The 15,727-nt window shown below is 47.1% G+C and overlaps 1 protein-coding gene across 1 annotated transcript in view; it reads right to left on the bottom strand.

Moving 5' to 3' along the window:
• Positions 1 to 1,741: 1,741 nt before the first annotated feature.
• Positions 1,742 to 15,727, bottom strand: part of LOC135824296 (slit homolog 2 protein-like) — a 107,510-nt gene continuing 93,524 nt past the window's right edge. Inside the window, exons 28-30 of the mRNA XM_065337028.1 lie at positions 9,241 to 10,029; positions 5,444 to 5,600; positions 1,742 to 2,873 (exon numbers count right to left, since the gene is read on the bottom strand). Of these exons, the coding sequence (XP_065193100.1) occupies positions 2,468 to 2,873; positions 5,444 to 5,600; positions 9,241 to 10,029 (1,352 nt within the window). The 3' untranslated portion in view covers positions 1,742 to 2,467. The remainder of the gene's footprint in view (positions 2,874 to 5,443; positions 5,601 to 9,240; positions 10,030 to 15,727) is intronic.

Here is a 15,727-nt window from a genome sequence, read left to right as displayed (position 1 = left end):
TTGTACAACTACATGTACATTGTATACATATACATGTAGGTGTGCTGGTAAATCCAACAATTTTGAAGCCAACATAAAAAGGAAGAAAAGCCCCCCCCCCCCCTTGGCTGCATTTTCTTGCATGTGTGCATTATATCCATCACCATAGGTTCTGGTACTTCTGCATGACAGGTACATGTACATGTACATGTACTTGACTGACAGGTACTTGAAATAGCTGTCAAAAGCCCAGAAAGTCGTTATTCAAGCAGTGAATATGACCTCGGGGCACTAAAAGCATGTCGCTATACGCGAATTGTCGTTATTCAGATAGTCGTTATATCCGAAGTAAAATGTGTACAGTTAGATGGAACTTTGCTCCGGGCATGGAAATTCGGTCGTTATTCGCGAATTGTCGTTATATCCGCAGTCGTTATTAGCGAAGTTGACTGTATCTACATTGTACATGGTTGCAGGTCGTTATTTATAAATCTTGATAATTTCAACACTTTTCTACTCGTATACTTGATACGCGGTGACTTTAGCCGTTTAGGAAACGGAAAGCTCAGCCTCCAGGTTGGCCAGAAAGGTTCTCAGTGAATCTAACCGAAGTCTTGGCGAGTGTACAAAAGGTGAACCTATCATTTGTACTTCATAACGGAATTGTGCACAAAATGCGCACACACGCACGCACGCGCACACAAACACTGTACAAACACACACAAAAGTAAAAGCACATGTGCACATACACACGCCTCCCCCCCCCCCCCCCCACATACACACCCAACTCCCCACCCCCTGTACCATGTGTACTGAGTCTGACAGACAGACACACAATCATGTTTATGCTTCCTTCGCCACCAGTTTCGGATATGGTGTCAACGAGTTGTAAAATATTGGTATTTTAGGACTCCCTGCACTGAAGACGAGCACAGCGCCGTGGATCGAGCAGATCCGGCCGCGCCGGCCTAGCGTGCTTCACTTTCTGGCCGAGGCAAACATCGTCCGCGTGCGCGCATCCCGTGTCCTCTCCCGGGCTTTTACGACTCCCTGGTTTCAACCCTCCCCTTGGGGGGAGGGTTGAAATCAACCCGGGGCGAAATTTCAACCCGGGTCAAGCGCAATGCGTCATGTAAACGCGCCATTAACTTTGTGCACAAGGCGGGTTGAAATCTGACCCGGGTTGAAACGCCTCATGTAAACACAGCCTAATTCTTCCAAGTTGCTTCACGTTATGTTATGATCTTGCATTATTTTGAAAGCCCTATTTGAATTATGCATTGTGGCCGGCCGTCTTTGATAGTACGGTACGGGACAGGTACGATCGAGGGTAATACGACACCGTCTACCGCCTTGCTGACGGCAAAAAAAGCATAGGGATGTTATAAATTTTTCAATTCTCCTATTTTTTCAGGCATATCCTGGGATTCGAACCCGCACTATCGCCCTACATGCATTCCCCCATACACTTCGCATTCATACCCATTCTTCCAAGTTGCTTCACGTTATGATCTTGCGTTTGAAATCCGTATTTGAATATTGCGACCAGCTGTATGTGGCCAGCTGTGTTTGATGGTACGGTACGGGACAGATACGGGAAAGCGCCAGGCGTGACACAAACACACCTGCCAATACTTTCGCCTCAGTTCTTATAACATGTACGATGAGCTAGGCAAAAAAGCATAAAAGCATAGCGTAGGGCCCTGAGCTTCCAAGCTCTCTCGTTTATGTACCAAATTTTCTGGTCAATGTTGATCTACGATAAACTGGCTCTCATTTGCCACCACCCATGTTTCGATACAGCCATCCGGAGCAGAGAAGCAGCCAGAAGAAAAGCAAATTTTACACATTAATTAAATACGTAAAATGTTTGGTAAAAAATTCCACCTGTTAAAAAAGCCAAATCACCTCGTACAGAATACTGCATGCCGTCACACTGGAGCATCTCGGACAAATTACATATACATGTACATTATACATTGATAACATTTTAAATAAACCTTTGAACAAAATCAAGTGCGCACTCATTACTCCTACTACACCCCCAGCCAGGTAGGTCAAGAAATTGTAAATATCAGACCGAATTGAAGAGAACGAAAAACACGTTAGACTGAGTGAACCACGTCAAAGGGACGTAGAAATCAAGGGATCGGGGATACGATTGTAGCATGTTGCTCTGCTTAGCACAAACAACATTATACTTCAAGTTCTTTTTTTCTCTATCCACTCAAAATTCAGGACTGGCTGTATCTAGTTCACCAGTTGAAGATATTGGCCAACAACTGGGACAGTTTAAAAACAGTCACGTTCCTGAAAAATCACAAGAAACAGGCAGTTGACGCACAGGGTGGGTAGTTTATGTACGGAGATGAAAGTACGCGGGTAAAATTAACATAGCTAAGAGAAGCGACAACACCGCTACTCTGCAAGTTTGATAAAATTAATGACGTGGGCTTAGAGGATTGGAACAGGGGTGCGGTGCGATCACCTAGTGGCGTGAGGTGGAACCGGACCGAGCCGCACTGGCTTCCAGAGCACGGTCGTATTCGGTCTGCTCGTGGACAAATAGTGAATACTCGTTGCCAGGGTGGCCGGAAAGCTGCTCGTTAATGCTCGTGTTGTCCAGCTGGTCGGTAGTGCTGTAACTGCCGAGGGCGGGAACAGACAGGATGTCAACACTGTTCGCGTCCACTGCCGTGGAGGACATGTGCGCAAACGGCAAGGTCGACGCCGAGCTGGAGAGTCGCGGCTGCTCGGAAATGCTCGGCGCCGAGGCGGTGGAGGCGCGCTGCTCGAAGGCAGGCTCCCACTGACCGCTGCTGCTGGATACGTGCGTTGGGTACGTCGGTAGCTCATCCTCGCTGTGCATGCTATCCAACCGATGCGTCTTATTCCTGTGACAACAACACAATTGAACATAATTACTTAGCTGCGCTCACATCTACCTTTCGAGAAGTCTTCAGATATTCACAGTAAGGCCACACTTTGTTTTTTCTATGTTTCTCGTCGGCAAATTTTAACAAAAGGTACGCGGGCGGGCGGAAAAAAAACAAAAGCCAAGGAAAAAACAAGAACAATTTCTACTGAAAACTGTATACATTTTTCAATGTACATGTATATGCGTGATTGAGACAAGACACTGCGTATACCATGTATACAGTACTACATTGTACAATCATGTACATGTAGTCCCATACATGATTGCACTACATTATCACATCAGCCCACGAATATCAGGCAAACTGCAACAATGTCAATGAGACCATAAGGTTTGATTGCGAGATGGCAAAGAGAACATACATTTATCTGCTATCGCATCAACAAACGTTTCCCACTCGTCATTAATTTTTTATTTTGTTACTTCAACGTTCTTGTGTCCGCTTATCAAACTCTTGCCTCCGCTTATCAAACTCTTGTCTCCATGCTGCTCATCTTTTCCTTGCCATGCGTCTATTGCTTGGATTTTCTGCCTACGACATCGTTCCACAGAAGCCAGTTGCCGCGGAACTCGTCTGACTTACTGTTCCTGGGACCCACGAGGCTCAGCTCAGCCAGTGAACGACTGAAAGCTTCGTCATGACAGCCTTCAGCGCAGAGAACGGGCGAGGAGCGCTCCTTTGCTGCATGCTGTGGTGCAAACGTTTACGACTATTGATTGACGCATCTAGCTGCTGCAGCATGTGCAGCGTACATACATGTACACATGTACGTAGTATGACCTTTTTTTTTCTTCCGAAATTTCTGAAAACCTACGCTGGCGATGACGAGAAACATAGAAAAAACAAAGTGTGGCCTAAGGGGGATAAGGGGAATCCAAAAATAAATCGATATTCCTGGGCAGAGCCCATGTGAAATTGGTGCGGGTGGGCGATTGTTTTTCTTATGTATGGATGCATGGCATGTTGAACTTTGTATACAGTGTTTTCGGGTGTTTTTTTCCAAAAATGTTTAAATAAAATCGAGATTCCCGGGCAGGACCCATGTGAAATTGGTGCGGGCGGGCAACTTTTATTATTATTATTTTTATTCTTTTCCTACGTACGTACGTATGCATGCCATGCTGAACTTTTTTACAGTATTTTCCGGTAATTTTTAATTTTTTTATTCATTTTACAGACAACAGGTACGCGGTTTACCCGTTCAATTTTCTGTATTTCGGCCAACGATGGCCCTGATCTGTACATCAGGGAGTCGTACAAGCCTGGGTTTGTGTGACTCCACGTCACAGATCTACTCACACGATCAGTACTGTACATTTATATGAGCTGTTCCAAAAATTGACTTCAGCTCGATTTTGGTGATGGATAGGAGGGCCCGGGAATCTCTAATTTGTATTGGTCTCGTCTAAGATAAAGGATAACTTGGAGGGAGTTCCAGCAGGAACGCTTTTTGATTCCTCTCAAGTGTGTGTAAGATCAAGGATATAATAATTGTTTAAAGCTTCAATGAGTAGGCAACTCCGGATTCCCTTTCTATGTGAACCTGCGAGCAGGAAAACACACGTCACTCTCTGTACTTGTGACGGTGTTCATTACCAGGCCGTTTTAGCAACCACAGGAGTAGTAAAATTAGCACCCCTGGTAGAAACCCACACCGCATATGCGATTCATCAGATGCATTCCGGCAGATATCCGCACTTTGCGCACGCCGGCCTTTGTCGTATGTCAAGGTTCCCGCAGTGTGCTGATCACAGCTTTGTCACGTGACTAAATTCGTGAAAACAATGATCATGGCATGAGGACAGTGGAACAAAATGGCCGAAATCATGTGACCCGTCGTGGCCCGAGGTTGCAATCCTCAAGATTGCCTGTAAAAATAGGGAGAGTGTTTGCTTTTATCCGACTGGACTTGGCACTGTAGACGCGCGAGCTCTGGCGTGGGGATCAAACACTTTTCTCATGTAATCATCCCCGAAGTCGCTACCATTATGTCATGCTTACTGTAATCAATCAGAGAATGAGAACTCCGAAAGCAAAGGGCAAGGAGGGCGTGTCTGCATGTGTGTGTGTGTGTGTGCGTGTGTGTGTGTGTGTGTGTGTGTGTGTGTGTGTGTGTGTGCGTGTGTGTGTGTGAGAGAGAGAGAGAGAGGCGGGGGCGGAGACGAAGACAGAGACAGAGACGGAGACGGAGACGGAGACGGAGACGGAGACGGAGAGAGAGAGAGAGAGAGAGAGAGAGAGAGAGAGAGAGAGAGAGAGAGAGAAAGATAGATAGATAGATGGAGGGAGACATAGAGATAGAGAGATAGATAGATAGATAGAGAGAGACAAAATAATATTACACAGCAATATTTGTATTACTGGCTCTGTCCACTGGACATTGAGCACTGTAAGCAGCCTAAGGACTTTAGACAACTGTCTAGATAGATAGAGAGATAGAGATAGAGAGAGAGAGAGAGAGAGAGAGAGATAGATAGATAGATAGATAGAGAGAGAGAGAGAGAGAGGGGGGGGGGGGAACTCACCCCATAACCATGGTCATGTCAGCCTCTCCGGGAATGTTAAGAGAACGCCGCCGCAACACCATCACCACAATGAAGGCAACAACAACGGCGATCACTGCACCACATGAGGCGATGACCGTGGTGAAGGATTTCGTGTTCTTAGAGGCGCTCCCGTCATCTGCAGGCACAGATGGACAGGTCACATACTCAGTTAATGCTATGATGTAATCTCCCGAGGGGAGCTCTCATTGTCTGTGGGACAGAGAGACAGGTCACGTAGTCAGTAAATGCTATGATGTAATCTCCTGAGGGGAGCTCTAATTGTCTGTGGGACACAGAGACAGGTCACGTAGTCAGTTAATGCTATGATGTAATCTCCTGAGGGGAGCTCTCATTGTCTGTGGGACAGAGAGACAGGTCATGTAGTCAGTTAATGCTATGATGTAATCTCCTGAGGGGAGCTCTCATTATCTGTGGGACAGAAAGACAGGTCACGTAGTCAGTTCCTATGTGATTGGAATGAATTTATGTGATCTCCTTTCTATTGGCCAGGTATGGTGTCTTACTTTCACTGCATCAAGCAGCTACTAGTACATCCGATGTGGTGCGGAAAAGCAACCACTGCACTTTCCCTGTGACTTGAAACAAACTTTTGGCCAGATGTAAAACTTATGCAAACAAAGGCTAATGGATGGTATAACTGTTAGTAGAGCAAAACGGCCATGCAGCTGGGAGAGATTGTATACTGGAGCAGAAGAAGGACAGAATGTTACGAGTTATGACTAAACTGTCCACCAACGTAACCAGATCTTATACAGTCAGCGAGTGCGACAAAATGGCACAAAACTGACAAGGAGTACTAAGATCTGGTTACGTTGGTGGACAGTTAGTCATAACTCGTAACATTTTGTCCTTCTTCTTTTCACAATAATTTAATTGGCTCACCATGCGAGTTAAGTATACTGGAGCATAGTACTTGTGTTAGGAGTATTTATTATTTGACTAGGGGAGTCCCAACAGGCATGGCCTGTTACACGGAACCCTAGGCGAATCTTTGTGAGGTGAGCAAAAGTGTCAGCAGATTGTGCCTGACGACAGTTTGGAGGAAGAGCGTTCCACCGACCTGCCGCCAGAAAAGAGACTGAGTGCAGTCCACACCCAATATGTACAGTAGGTAATACTAAGGCAGCTGCATGCATACAAGCACAGGCCTGACTGTAGGAAGGTTACTTAATGAAGGCGACTCGGCAATCATTGACCTGCAATCATGGTTGTATACGATCGGTTTTGGATACTTGTTGTCATGTGCTCTGCTACGTTTGCGTCACTTCAACTGAGATGCTTGGATTTCATTGCTATGCTCTTGCTGTGGCCCAAGAATGGTGAGAAAGCTGCTAATGATATACTGTTCGCGGGATCTGCGTCAGCATTGCTTGAATGTTCAGAAACACACAGCTTAGGTTTCGCATCCGCAGGCCACCACTATGCCTATTCGCCTTAGTGCTGAATGCAGACCGCACAAGTGAGTCAGGGGAGAGGAGGCGAGGTTCTCAACCAATCGCGCAAGTAAAATGCCAAAAAACCCATAAACGGCATCTTTGTTCTTCTCACTCCGCAGCTGTGGGTACCCGATTGGCCGTGGGTATCGGCTAGGAGTGAAAACAGTGCCAAAATTGAAGACTCGAGTACTCGCGGATTTCGAGGGAGTACGAGTATTTTACTGACAACATAAACAATGCAATGCACCCATTCTTCCAACTCCGAACGTCACAGTTCATCACACGCAGAGTAGTACACGCACGCATTCAACAGTTGCCAAGCCACAGCGAATCAACTAATAGTTGGCGCATATCGATTTTCGGCGACTTTCGGCTATTTCCGGCCTGGGCATTTGAGGCCTGAAAGTTCTTGCGGCTGAAAATATCAATTTGCAATGAACAGTGTGACTGGGAACACAGGTAAGGGCATTACAGGCTGAAAGATCCATGTGACTTTAACAGTCATGCGCTGAAACGCTGACGGTTTGTAGATTTACAGTATGGCAATCAGCCAGACCCAAGCGAACTCGCCTTACTGTCCACCGGACCGCCTGACGAACACAAGATGCTTTGTTTGCAACTGTTCTACATGTTGACAACACACCATCAACATGTTCAAGTAATTTTCATCATCAATACTCTTCACCACCAGAACCTGAAAGAAATTTAGCGGTTCGCGAAGAGACTCGATTAGACCCAGTGTTCCACATCCCGTTTGAACGCAGTCACCCTTAAGTATCAAGGTGCAGAGGCAGCTCCTAAAGCTGGGGCAGCGGCGGATCCAGCGATCTCTACAGGGGGGGGGGGGGGGGCTCCAGTACAGTCAAAACTGAATATACCTGATACAGTCAAGTGTGTATAGACCTTACTCGATCACGTGATTTTTGGACTCGCCTCCAGGGATTTGTCATAAGCTAGGGCACGCGTACGAGAAACGAGTGGCAAGAAAGGCCCAGTTTGTACAAAAGAGTAGTAAAATACCGGTATTTATCTACTCCTATGTTCGCACACAGAGTCCACTGTGCACTGAGCGCAGATCTCTTGCCACTCCCTGGTTCCCGGGACCCCGGTTCACGTGATTGTGACGTTTATCGAATAAGGTCTATAGCTGATACATGTACACGGACACACAAATGGTTGTCGGTAGTACTGTAAATATACAAATTTTCGGCAGCTATTTAATTTCGGCTGTATTCGGCACCGACCCAAAACGCCTAAATTAAAACGCCGATGAAATTTTTCACAGCATCTGTCGCACTATACCATACCCTCTACCCAGTACCCCACGCCGAAAATAAATCGCCGCCGAAATGTCAAAAATCGTGAAGTGCCGAAATTTTGCAGCGCCGAAATTTTGTATATTTACAGTACATTTAGGGAATTTAGGGGGTTCCACGGAAACCCTGGAATGCCTCCTGGATCCGCCCCTGTGGGGGAGGGGGTGGAACAGATGAATAGATCAGACCCAGCGCGAACATGTCAACCAGGTGGTAGACAGTCAGTAAGTGTCAGATGATCAAGGAAACGTTTTGCAATTCGCCAACAAAACGGAGAACTCCAGCCAGCCCATTGGCCATAGTCAACAAACTGAGGCTGCGTGTACATGAGGGATTTTCAACCCGGGTCGAGTTCGGCCTGGGTAGAAAGTCTGTACGGTGGAAAAGGTAGGTGGGTGTTTACATGAAGACAGTTGACCCGGGTCAAATACTGATATGCCGCCAAAAGTCCACTTCTAGAGTCCTGTATGGTCACGTGAATACTTTCGTGTGAAAATTGCATGTGCAGTGCTGTTCAAACATGGTGCGAGATACACACAGAAGTACGTTAGTACGATTTCTCGATTTCAAACCGGGGCGAAATTTTAACCCGGGTCAAGCGCTATGTGTCATGTAAACGCACCAGTCAACCTGTGTTCATGGCGGGTTGAAACTTGCAGTACCGCCAGAAGCAGTTTTTGATTGGTCCGGTAGTTTCATGGCCTTTTATACTTTGTGTGTGATATGGCGGGTACACACGTCCTCCACAGTAGGAAACATTTGGTGGTGGCCAACAATTTGATCCGGTGATAACCTGACCAACCAGACCGGTTCCGGTGGGCCTAACTTGACCCGGGTCGAACTAAACCCGGGTTGAAACGCCTCGCGTAAACACAGCGTCAGAGATAGGCAGAGCATTGCATACAATACACAGCGTCAGAGATAGGCAGAGCATTGCATACAATACACAGCGTCAGAGACAGGCAGAGCATTGCATACAATACACTCGGATACTAGCACATACCTGTGACTGCTGGGCCGTTCTCAAGCTGTGAGAAGGAACTGGTTGCTGTTGCTTCTTGGTCTGGCGGAGGGCTTGTGCGGGACACATTATCGTGGGGCGGTACGAATGGAAGCTCAGTCTTTGTTCCCAACGTAGATTCGTTCGTTGTTTTGGTTTCCTGGGTAGTTTCTGCGGTGTGCGTGGACCCATTCTCCGAATGTCCCCCGTGTGGCACCTGCCCCGCATCTGGTGTGGTTCCATTCTGCCCAGAGGAAGGTGTGGTTGAATTCTGCCCGGGGGAAACCGTATCTGCTGTTTGACTAGTGGTGGCAGCCGAGCTTTCATTAGCGGTGGCAACTTGAGGCATCGTGGGGACTGCCATTGTTGCGTTAATATTAGTGGTAATGGTAACACTGTCTGTCGTGGTGGGGGCAGTGGTTGTCGTAGGAACTGGAGTTGTGGTGGGGGCTGCAGTTGTCATGGGAACTGGAGTTGTAGTGGGGACTGCGGTAGTCGTAGGAACTGGAGTTGTAGTGGGGGCTGCGGTAGTCGTGGGAGCTGGAGTCGTAGTGGGGGCTACAGTAGTCGGGGGAACTGGAGTCGTAGTGGGGGCTGCGGTTGTCGTGGGAACTGGAGTTGTAGTGGGGACTGCGGTAGTCGTAGGAACTGGAGTTGTAGTGGGGGCTGCGGTAGTCGTGGGAGCTGGAGTCGTAGTGGGGGCTGCGGTTGTCGTGGGAACTGGAGTTGTAGTGGGGGCTGCGGTAGTCGTGGGAGCTGGAGTCGTAGTGGGAGCTTCGGTAGTCGGGGTAACTGGAAGGAAAAATGGAGTCAAACGAAAGCAGGGTCAGCTACTAGTAGCAAAAGTATAATTATAAGCCCCGAAGTGTGTGCAAACTCCTGATACCCTTTCTATGGGCTCACCGGCGGTGAAAGCTCGCATCACGTGGTGTAGTGTCGCAGTTGTACGCTTCCAGCCAGTTTTTAGTGAGCAGCGGAGTAATAAAAAAAGCACTCTCTCGCAGAAACTCACTGCGCGTATGCAACTCACCAGCATGATCACGGCAGATATTCGGATTGCGCGCACCCTATCCTTCGTCTGTACGCAGTACACAACGTACTTGAGACATGTGATGTGAGTTTTCGCCGTCGGAGATCCCATGTGCACAGTTGCCCACTCTTGGGGGGCTTATATACTCTTGCTAGTAGCAGTAAATGTATCAGTACATCGTATACCGGTGAATAGACTATTTGATGTAACTTACCCTTCTGACGTTTTCACATTATTTTGTTCATATCAAAATAACATGCATATGTACGGAGAAGGTGAAAGCAAGTCACGCGTTTTCCATCCTTGGCTAACGTACAACGTGCCTACACATGATACGTGTGTTAGGAGGCAACAATCGGGACTGCGGCATTGCTCTGGTCTTCAGGCATGCTGTGTTTTCTGAGCCTAGTGTCCTGTCCTGCTGATAGAGCGTGGTGGCCGTGATCCCTGGATGCGCTTACATGTGACTACGGGTGTGTTTGTTGTTTTGACAGGTTTTGATGGAAAATATTACAGTAAAACCGGTCAAGGCGGCCACTCGGATAAGGCGACTACCTGTCCAAGAAGACCACTGAAACCAGGAGCAAGGAATGCTATTTCCAGTAAAATGACCCTGGATCAGGAGACCACCTGGTAACAGAGACCACATTATAGATGAACCCATCTACTGGAAGAAGTGCAGTAAAACCTGTGTAAGACGACCGCTCAAGGGACCTGCTTCCCTGCCTGCATAAACAAGGAACATTATGTGAGAATAACGGCCGTGCCAAGGAATTCCACTGGACAGAGACATGATATAGACCTAACTGGCCTACATTGTAGTGTGTGTATGATGTATCTATCATCTAGCTAAAGGTGAACTGTACCTCTCTCGCAACAGAAGGCGAAACTGCTTGTTGGAGAGAATACTTTGTTCTTGCTCTTAGGAGACGCCTGGTGAACTGAAAGACAACTGGATTGGGAATAATATCCAGAAATGTGGTGCACTCGTCAGCACGATAGGTGAATGTATCAGCAATGCAATGCCGGAACTGTGTGTACTAAGCTGATGACTAAAATGAATGTGAGTAGAACTGTTGCAAAAGCGCAGCAGCATGTACCACGGTTCAAACATCATGATACAACATATCAATATTCAAATTTAAATTATGGTATCAAAAAACCTCTAGTCATTTGCGTGTTCTAAAAAGCAGGTTATATTTCTGGTAATCACTCGTATAAACAAACCTGTATAAAAAACCTGGTGCTGTAAAAACCTGTATAAAAAACCTGGTGTTATAAAAACCACTTTTTAGGAAAATGACTGGAGGTTTTTATGCTATAATTTAAATAGAATATAAGCTTCGCCCTCGTGTTTACGAGAAAAACCCTCGGCAAAAATCTCGGCATCGCCTCGTTTTTTTGCCTAGGGTTTTTGTTTCCCGTAAACACTCGGGGCTCAGCTTATATTCTATACGTACACTGTTTGAATGGGGTTTTCTGTAGGATGTACTGCATTTTCGCCGAAAATGACCTCGCGATCAAATTCACCTCGATGTGATCTTTCAGTTGGGTCAAAAATCTCGATTTTGAAGATCTGGCGCATACAGCGTTTTCTTTTCAAAGCTCTTCACGTGCTCATTTGGTTTTGAGTACTGTATGCTTGCAACTGTCACCATTCTTTGTTCTATTGTACTAAGGGACCATCGCAAAAGTTCGCAGAAGCCCCTGAAACGAAGAGCATACGTTTGGGGGGGGGGGGGGGGGAGGGAGTCGGTGTCGAAAATCGCAAACCGGGCTTCAATTCAAAAAAAGTATTGACGACATGTAGGAGCTGATATAGATTAGCATGCTCAAAGGATACAACTGCATAGCTCTAGCTGTTCTCGTTCTTAGATCACCCACTGCAAGGTGATATCATCGTTGCATTTATAAAGTGCTGTACATTGTTACACACTGATACAACAATGCTTGTGTAGTATATTATAATAATTATTATTTGTGAGCATCCAAGTGAAATAATGCAGCCCATATTGTGACTGTCGTTTCGTTTGAGGGGGGAGGGAGGGGGGGGGGGGGGGGGTCAGGCCCGAAACTAACGGTCTTCGTTTCGGGGGCTTCTGCGAACTTTTGCGATGGTCCCTAAGGAAGTATTCCCGTCTGCTTGTCAGCTTTTTTTCTGAATCGCGTCAGTGCATGCTTACAGTCGATTCATTGGAAACTGGCACCCTAACTTTTTGGTGTCTCTCTCACATAGTTGCAGATATCATGAAAACAACAGTACATCCTGCATTGTGTGACCCGTACATCATCAGTTGCACGAATAACAGTGTTAAAAGGCTGGCACACTTTGTTATACTCGTCATCTAATCAGGATACATTGATACCCGTTTTGCTCACCTTGACAACTGGGTGTTAGTATAGTGCCATCAGCTGCACATGTTGCTGTGCTCACTCCACTCAGTGTGTAGCCAGTATTGCAGGTGTAGATTACGGATTCTTGATATCTGATCGTCCCTGTTTGGCTAGATGTCCCGCTGCTGATAGGTTGCACCTGGCAGGTCACAGCTAGAAAACAGTAAATGAAAGGTTACACTATTAGGTTATAAAGCAATAGACCTAGGCGCTCTTAAGCAAGCTGTATGGTTAACATGTTTAGGTGTCTGGGCTAGAGTCTACATCTTGGCATGTTTTGAGTCCAGATTTCTACGACTAGATGCTGTTCTCTACGTTGTGGCACATGCAAAGCGTAGAGACCTGCTGGGCATCGATCAAATACCAAATATGGAAGGAGAAATTCCCAGTGCACATTCCACGTGCTGTCTCTACGTGGCGTAGAGCACAACAGATGTTCTTAGCACTACGGAAACGCGAAGAGAGGTCCGGAGATTCTTCGCATCGCATCCCCGTAACCTGAAGCAGAACCTCACTATTAGATATCCTTAGCTAAAAAAAGCGCTAACGTAAACGCAAACCTTTCCGTACTTCGGATCGTACAAGCTGACTTTTCCCATGGCACAATGTACATTAAACATGTTGGAAATGGTTTGCTTAGTTGTTTACCAAGCTTCGTGCGGGCTGTTGTGTTTGATACTAGGACTGCAGTGGTGGACGTTGGTGCGCCAGCAGTGGCTAACCTCTCCAGAGCAACCTGACGAATGACAGTGTCAAACGCACCGCTGAAGTCCAATAGTGCCGATGAATATGACCAGTCGCCAAGTAGTGCGCGCTCACACATCGTCCTGGCGTAAAAGACACCATCCGTGGTCGATCTGCCAGGGCGGAAACCAGCTTGGCTCTCTGCCACATATGACTGCACATGGAGTGTGTGTCGTCGAGTGAGTATTGACGTCAAGATCTTACGGACGACGGAAAGGAGCATAACGGGGCGGTAGCTTTTTGGATGTCCTAGAGGCTTGCCGGCTTTGTAGATGGGAACGATGAGGCCGCAGCGCATGTCGTCAGGACAGTACTCTGTAGCTTGAACAGCGTTGAAGAAATTCGTCAGCCAGGGTGCGAAAAGGTTTTTAGCTGACTATAATGTTTATAACTTACGCCGAAGGTTCCATGCGTAGGATCCGAGAGCAAGCTCTACCCGCGTCAGACCTACCAGCAACTTTCACACAATACGCAGACGACACCACTGCCCATCAGAACGAGCGATCATCTGTGGAAGAAACCGTCCGTGTGTGTGAACCCGTTTTCTCGGATGACAATCTGAAGCTGAACGTGGCAAAAACTCAATATTTCACTGTGACCAAGGAAGATGATTCCTGGAAATCGGTGAAGCTGCTGGGGAGTATGCTAGGCACAGCAGAAGACATAGCAGCTAGAGTGTCTGCTGCAAATCGGGCATTTGCAGGCATTCCATGGAAACGCCACAACCTGAATTCCAGGCTGTGTATGTTTTCCTGCCTGATATTGCCTGTCTTGCTGTATAATTGTGCGCTTTGGACCTTATCGCAAACATTAACCGACGTCGTCAATGTATGGCACCGGAAGAAACTACGTACCATCATTGGTATCACGTACCCACAACGAATCTCGAACACAGCGCTGTATGCCAGAACCGAGCAGACCCCACTATCCCAAGTCTGCAGGCAACGGAGACTGCTGTGGTTCGGCCATGTAGTGAGGGAAGGCGAAGAATCGTCCTCTTTCCAAGCCCTCCTAATGTCGATCAACACAACAGACATACGACGACCCCGAGGACGGCCACGTCTGAGATGGATCGACGTTGTCAAGAAAGACTTACAATGCATTAATCTGTCGCTTCTGGATGCTGTGCAATCTGCTTCTGATAGAGCTGCTTGGCTCGAAATTGTTAACAGATGCGTTGACCTCATGCAATGAGTGAAATGCGAACTGTCATTATTATTATTATTAATGTACATTATTATCTTTATTCTCACGGTGGCCATAGCCAATAAGAGAGAGACAGTACTATGTGTTATCAATCAGAGTGGGTGCGATAAACCGGGAGAAACAGTGGCTAGTGGCAGCCGTGGTTTGGGTGCTTCATTTAAGTAAAGACGAGGAGGGAAGTATATCCATTGCGAGGGCAGGTAGGCGATATACCTTGATTAAAATACTATACCTAGGCTGGGCTACAGCGGGGGTTGGAGCATGTGCAAATAGATGATACTATGATCGGGGTAACCTCTCTTTTGAATGCATTTATTTCTCGGAGGGAGTACCAGTGTGGTGGCAGGTGGTTGTACTGAGTGCATGCTGAGTACAAGGGTGAACGTTGAAGGCGGGTGGAGTGGGTGGTGGGGAGGGCAAAGACTCGATGACGCCTCAATTCTCGGCTTGGTGGCTCCGTGATGTAGCCGGAGGTCGCAAGCTAGATGTGTGGTGGGGATCGTTTGACAGCGATGGTGTGTGCAAAGAGTAGCCGCTTGAGCTTCCTGCGGGATGAGAGGGTAGGCCAAGTGACGTGGTGGAGTAACGAACTGTGGTGGCAAGGACTGAAGAGGGGGAGTCGGAGGCAGAGTTTTGCTGACCGCCGTTGGAGACGCTCGAGGACATCTTGTTGCTGAACATTCATAGCTGACATAGCCAGAGAATCATATTTCGATAACGGGGCGTATATACGTGGTGTACAGTGCTGACAGGGCGGTGGGTGAAAGACGTCCACGAATCCGTCTCAAGAGGTGGAGAGTGCGCGCAACTTTGCTCTCGATGTGCTGGATGTTGGCATTCCACTTCAGGTTGGCCTGAACGATGATACCCAGGTGTCGCTACAGTCCATTCATTGGAAACTGGCACCCTAACTTTTTGGTGTCTCTCTCACATAGTTGCAGATATCATGAAAACAACAGTACATCCTGCATTGTGTGACCCGTACATCATCAGTTGCACGAATAACAGTGTTAAAAGGCTGGCACACTTTGTTATACTCGTCATCTAATCAGGATACATTGATACCCGTTTTGCTCACCTTGACAACTGGGTGTTAGTATAGTGCCATCAGCTGCA

This window comes from Sycon ciliatum, chromosome 9 (assembly GCF_964019385.1).
Source record: "Sycon ciliatum chromosome 9, ocSycCili1.1, whole genome shotgun sequence".
NCBI lineage: Eukaryota > Metazoa > Porifera > Calcarea > Leucosolenida > Sycettidae > Sycon > Sycon ciliatum.
This window is presented reverse-complemented; position numbering and strand designations above follow the sequence as displayed.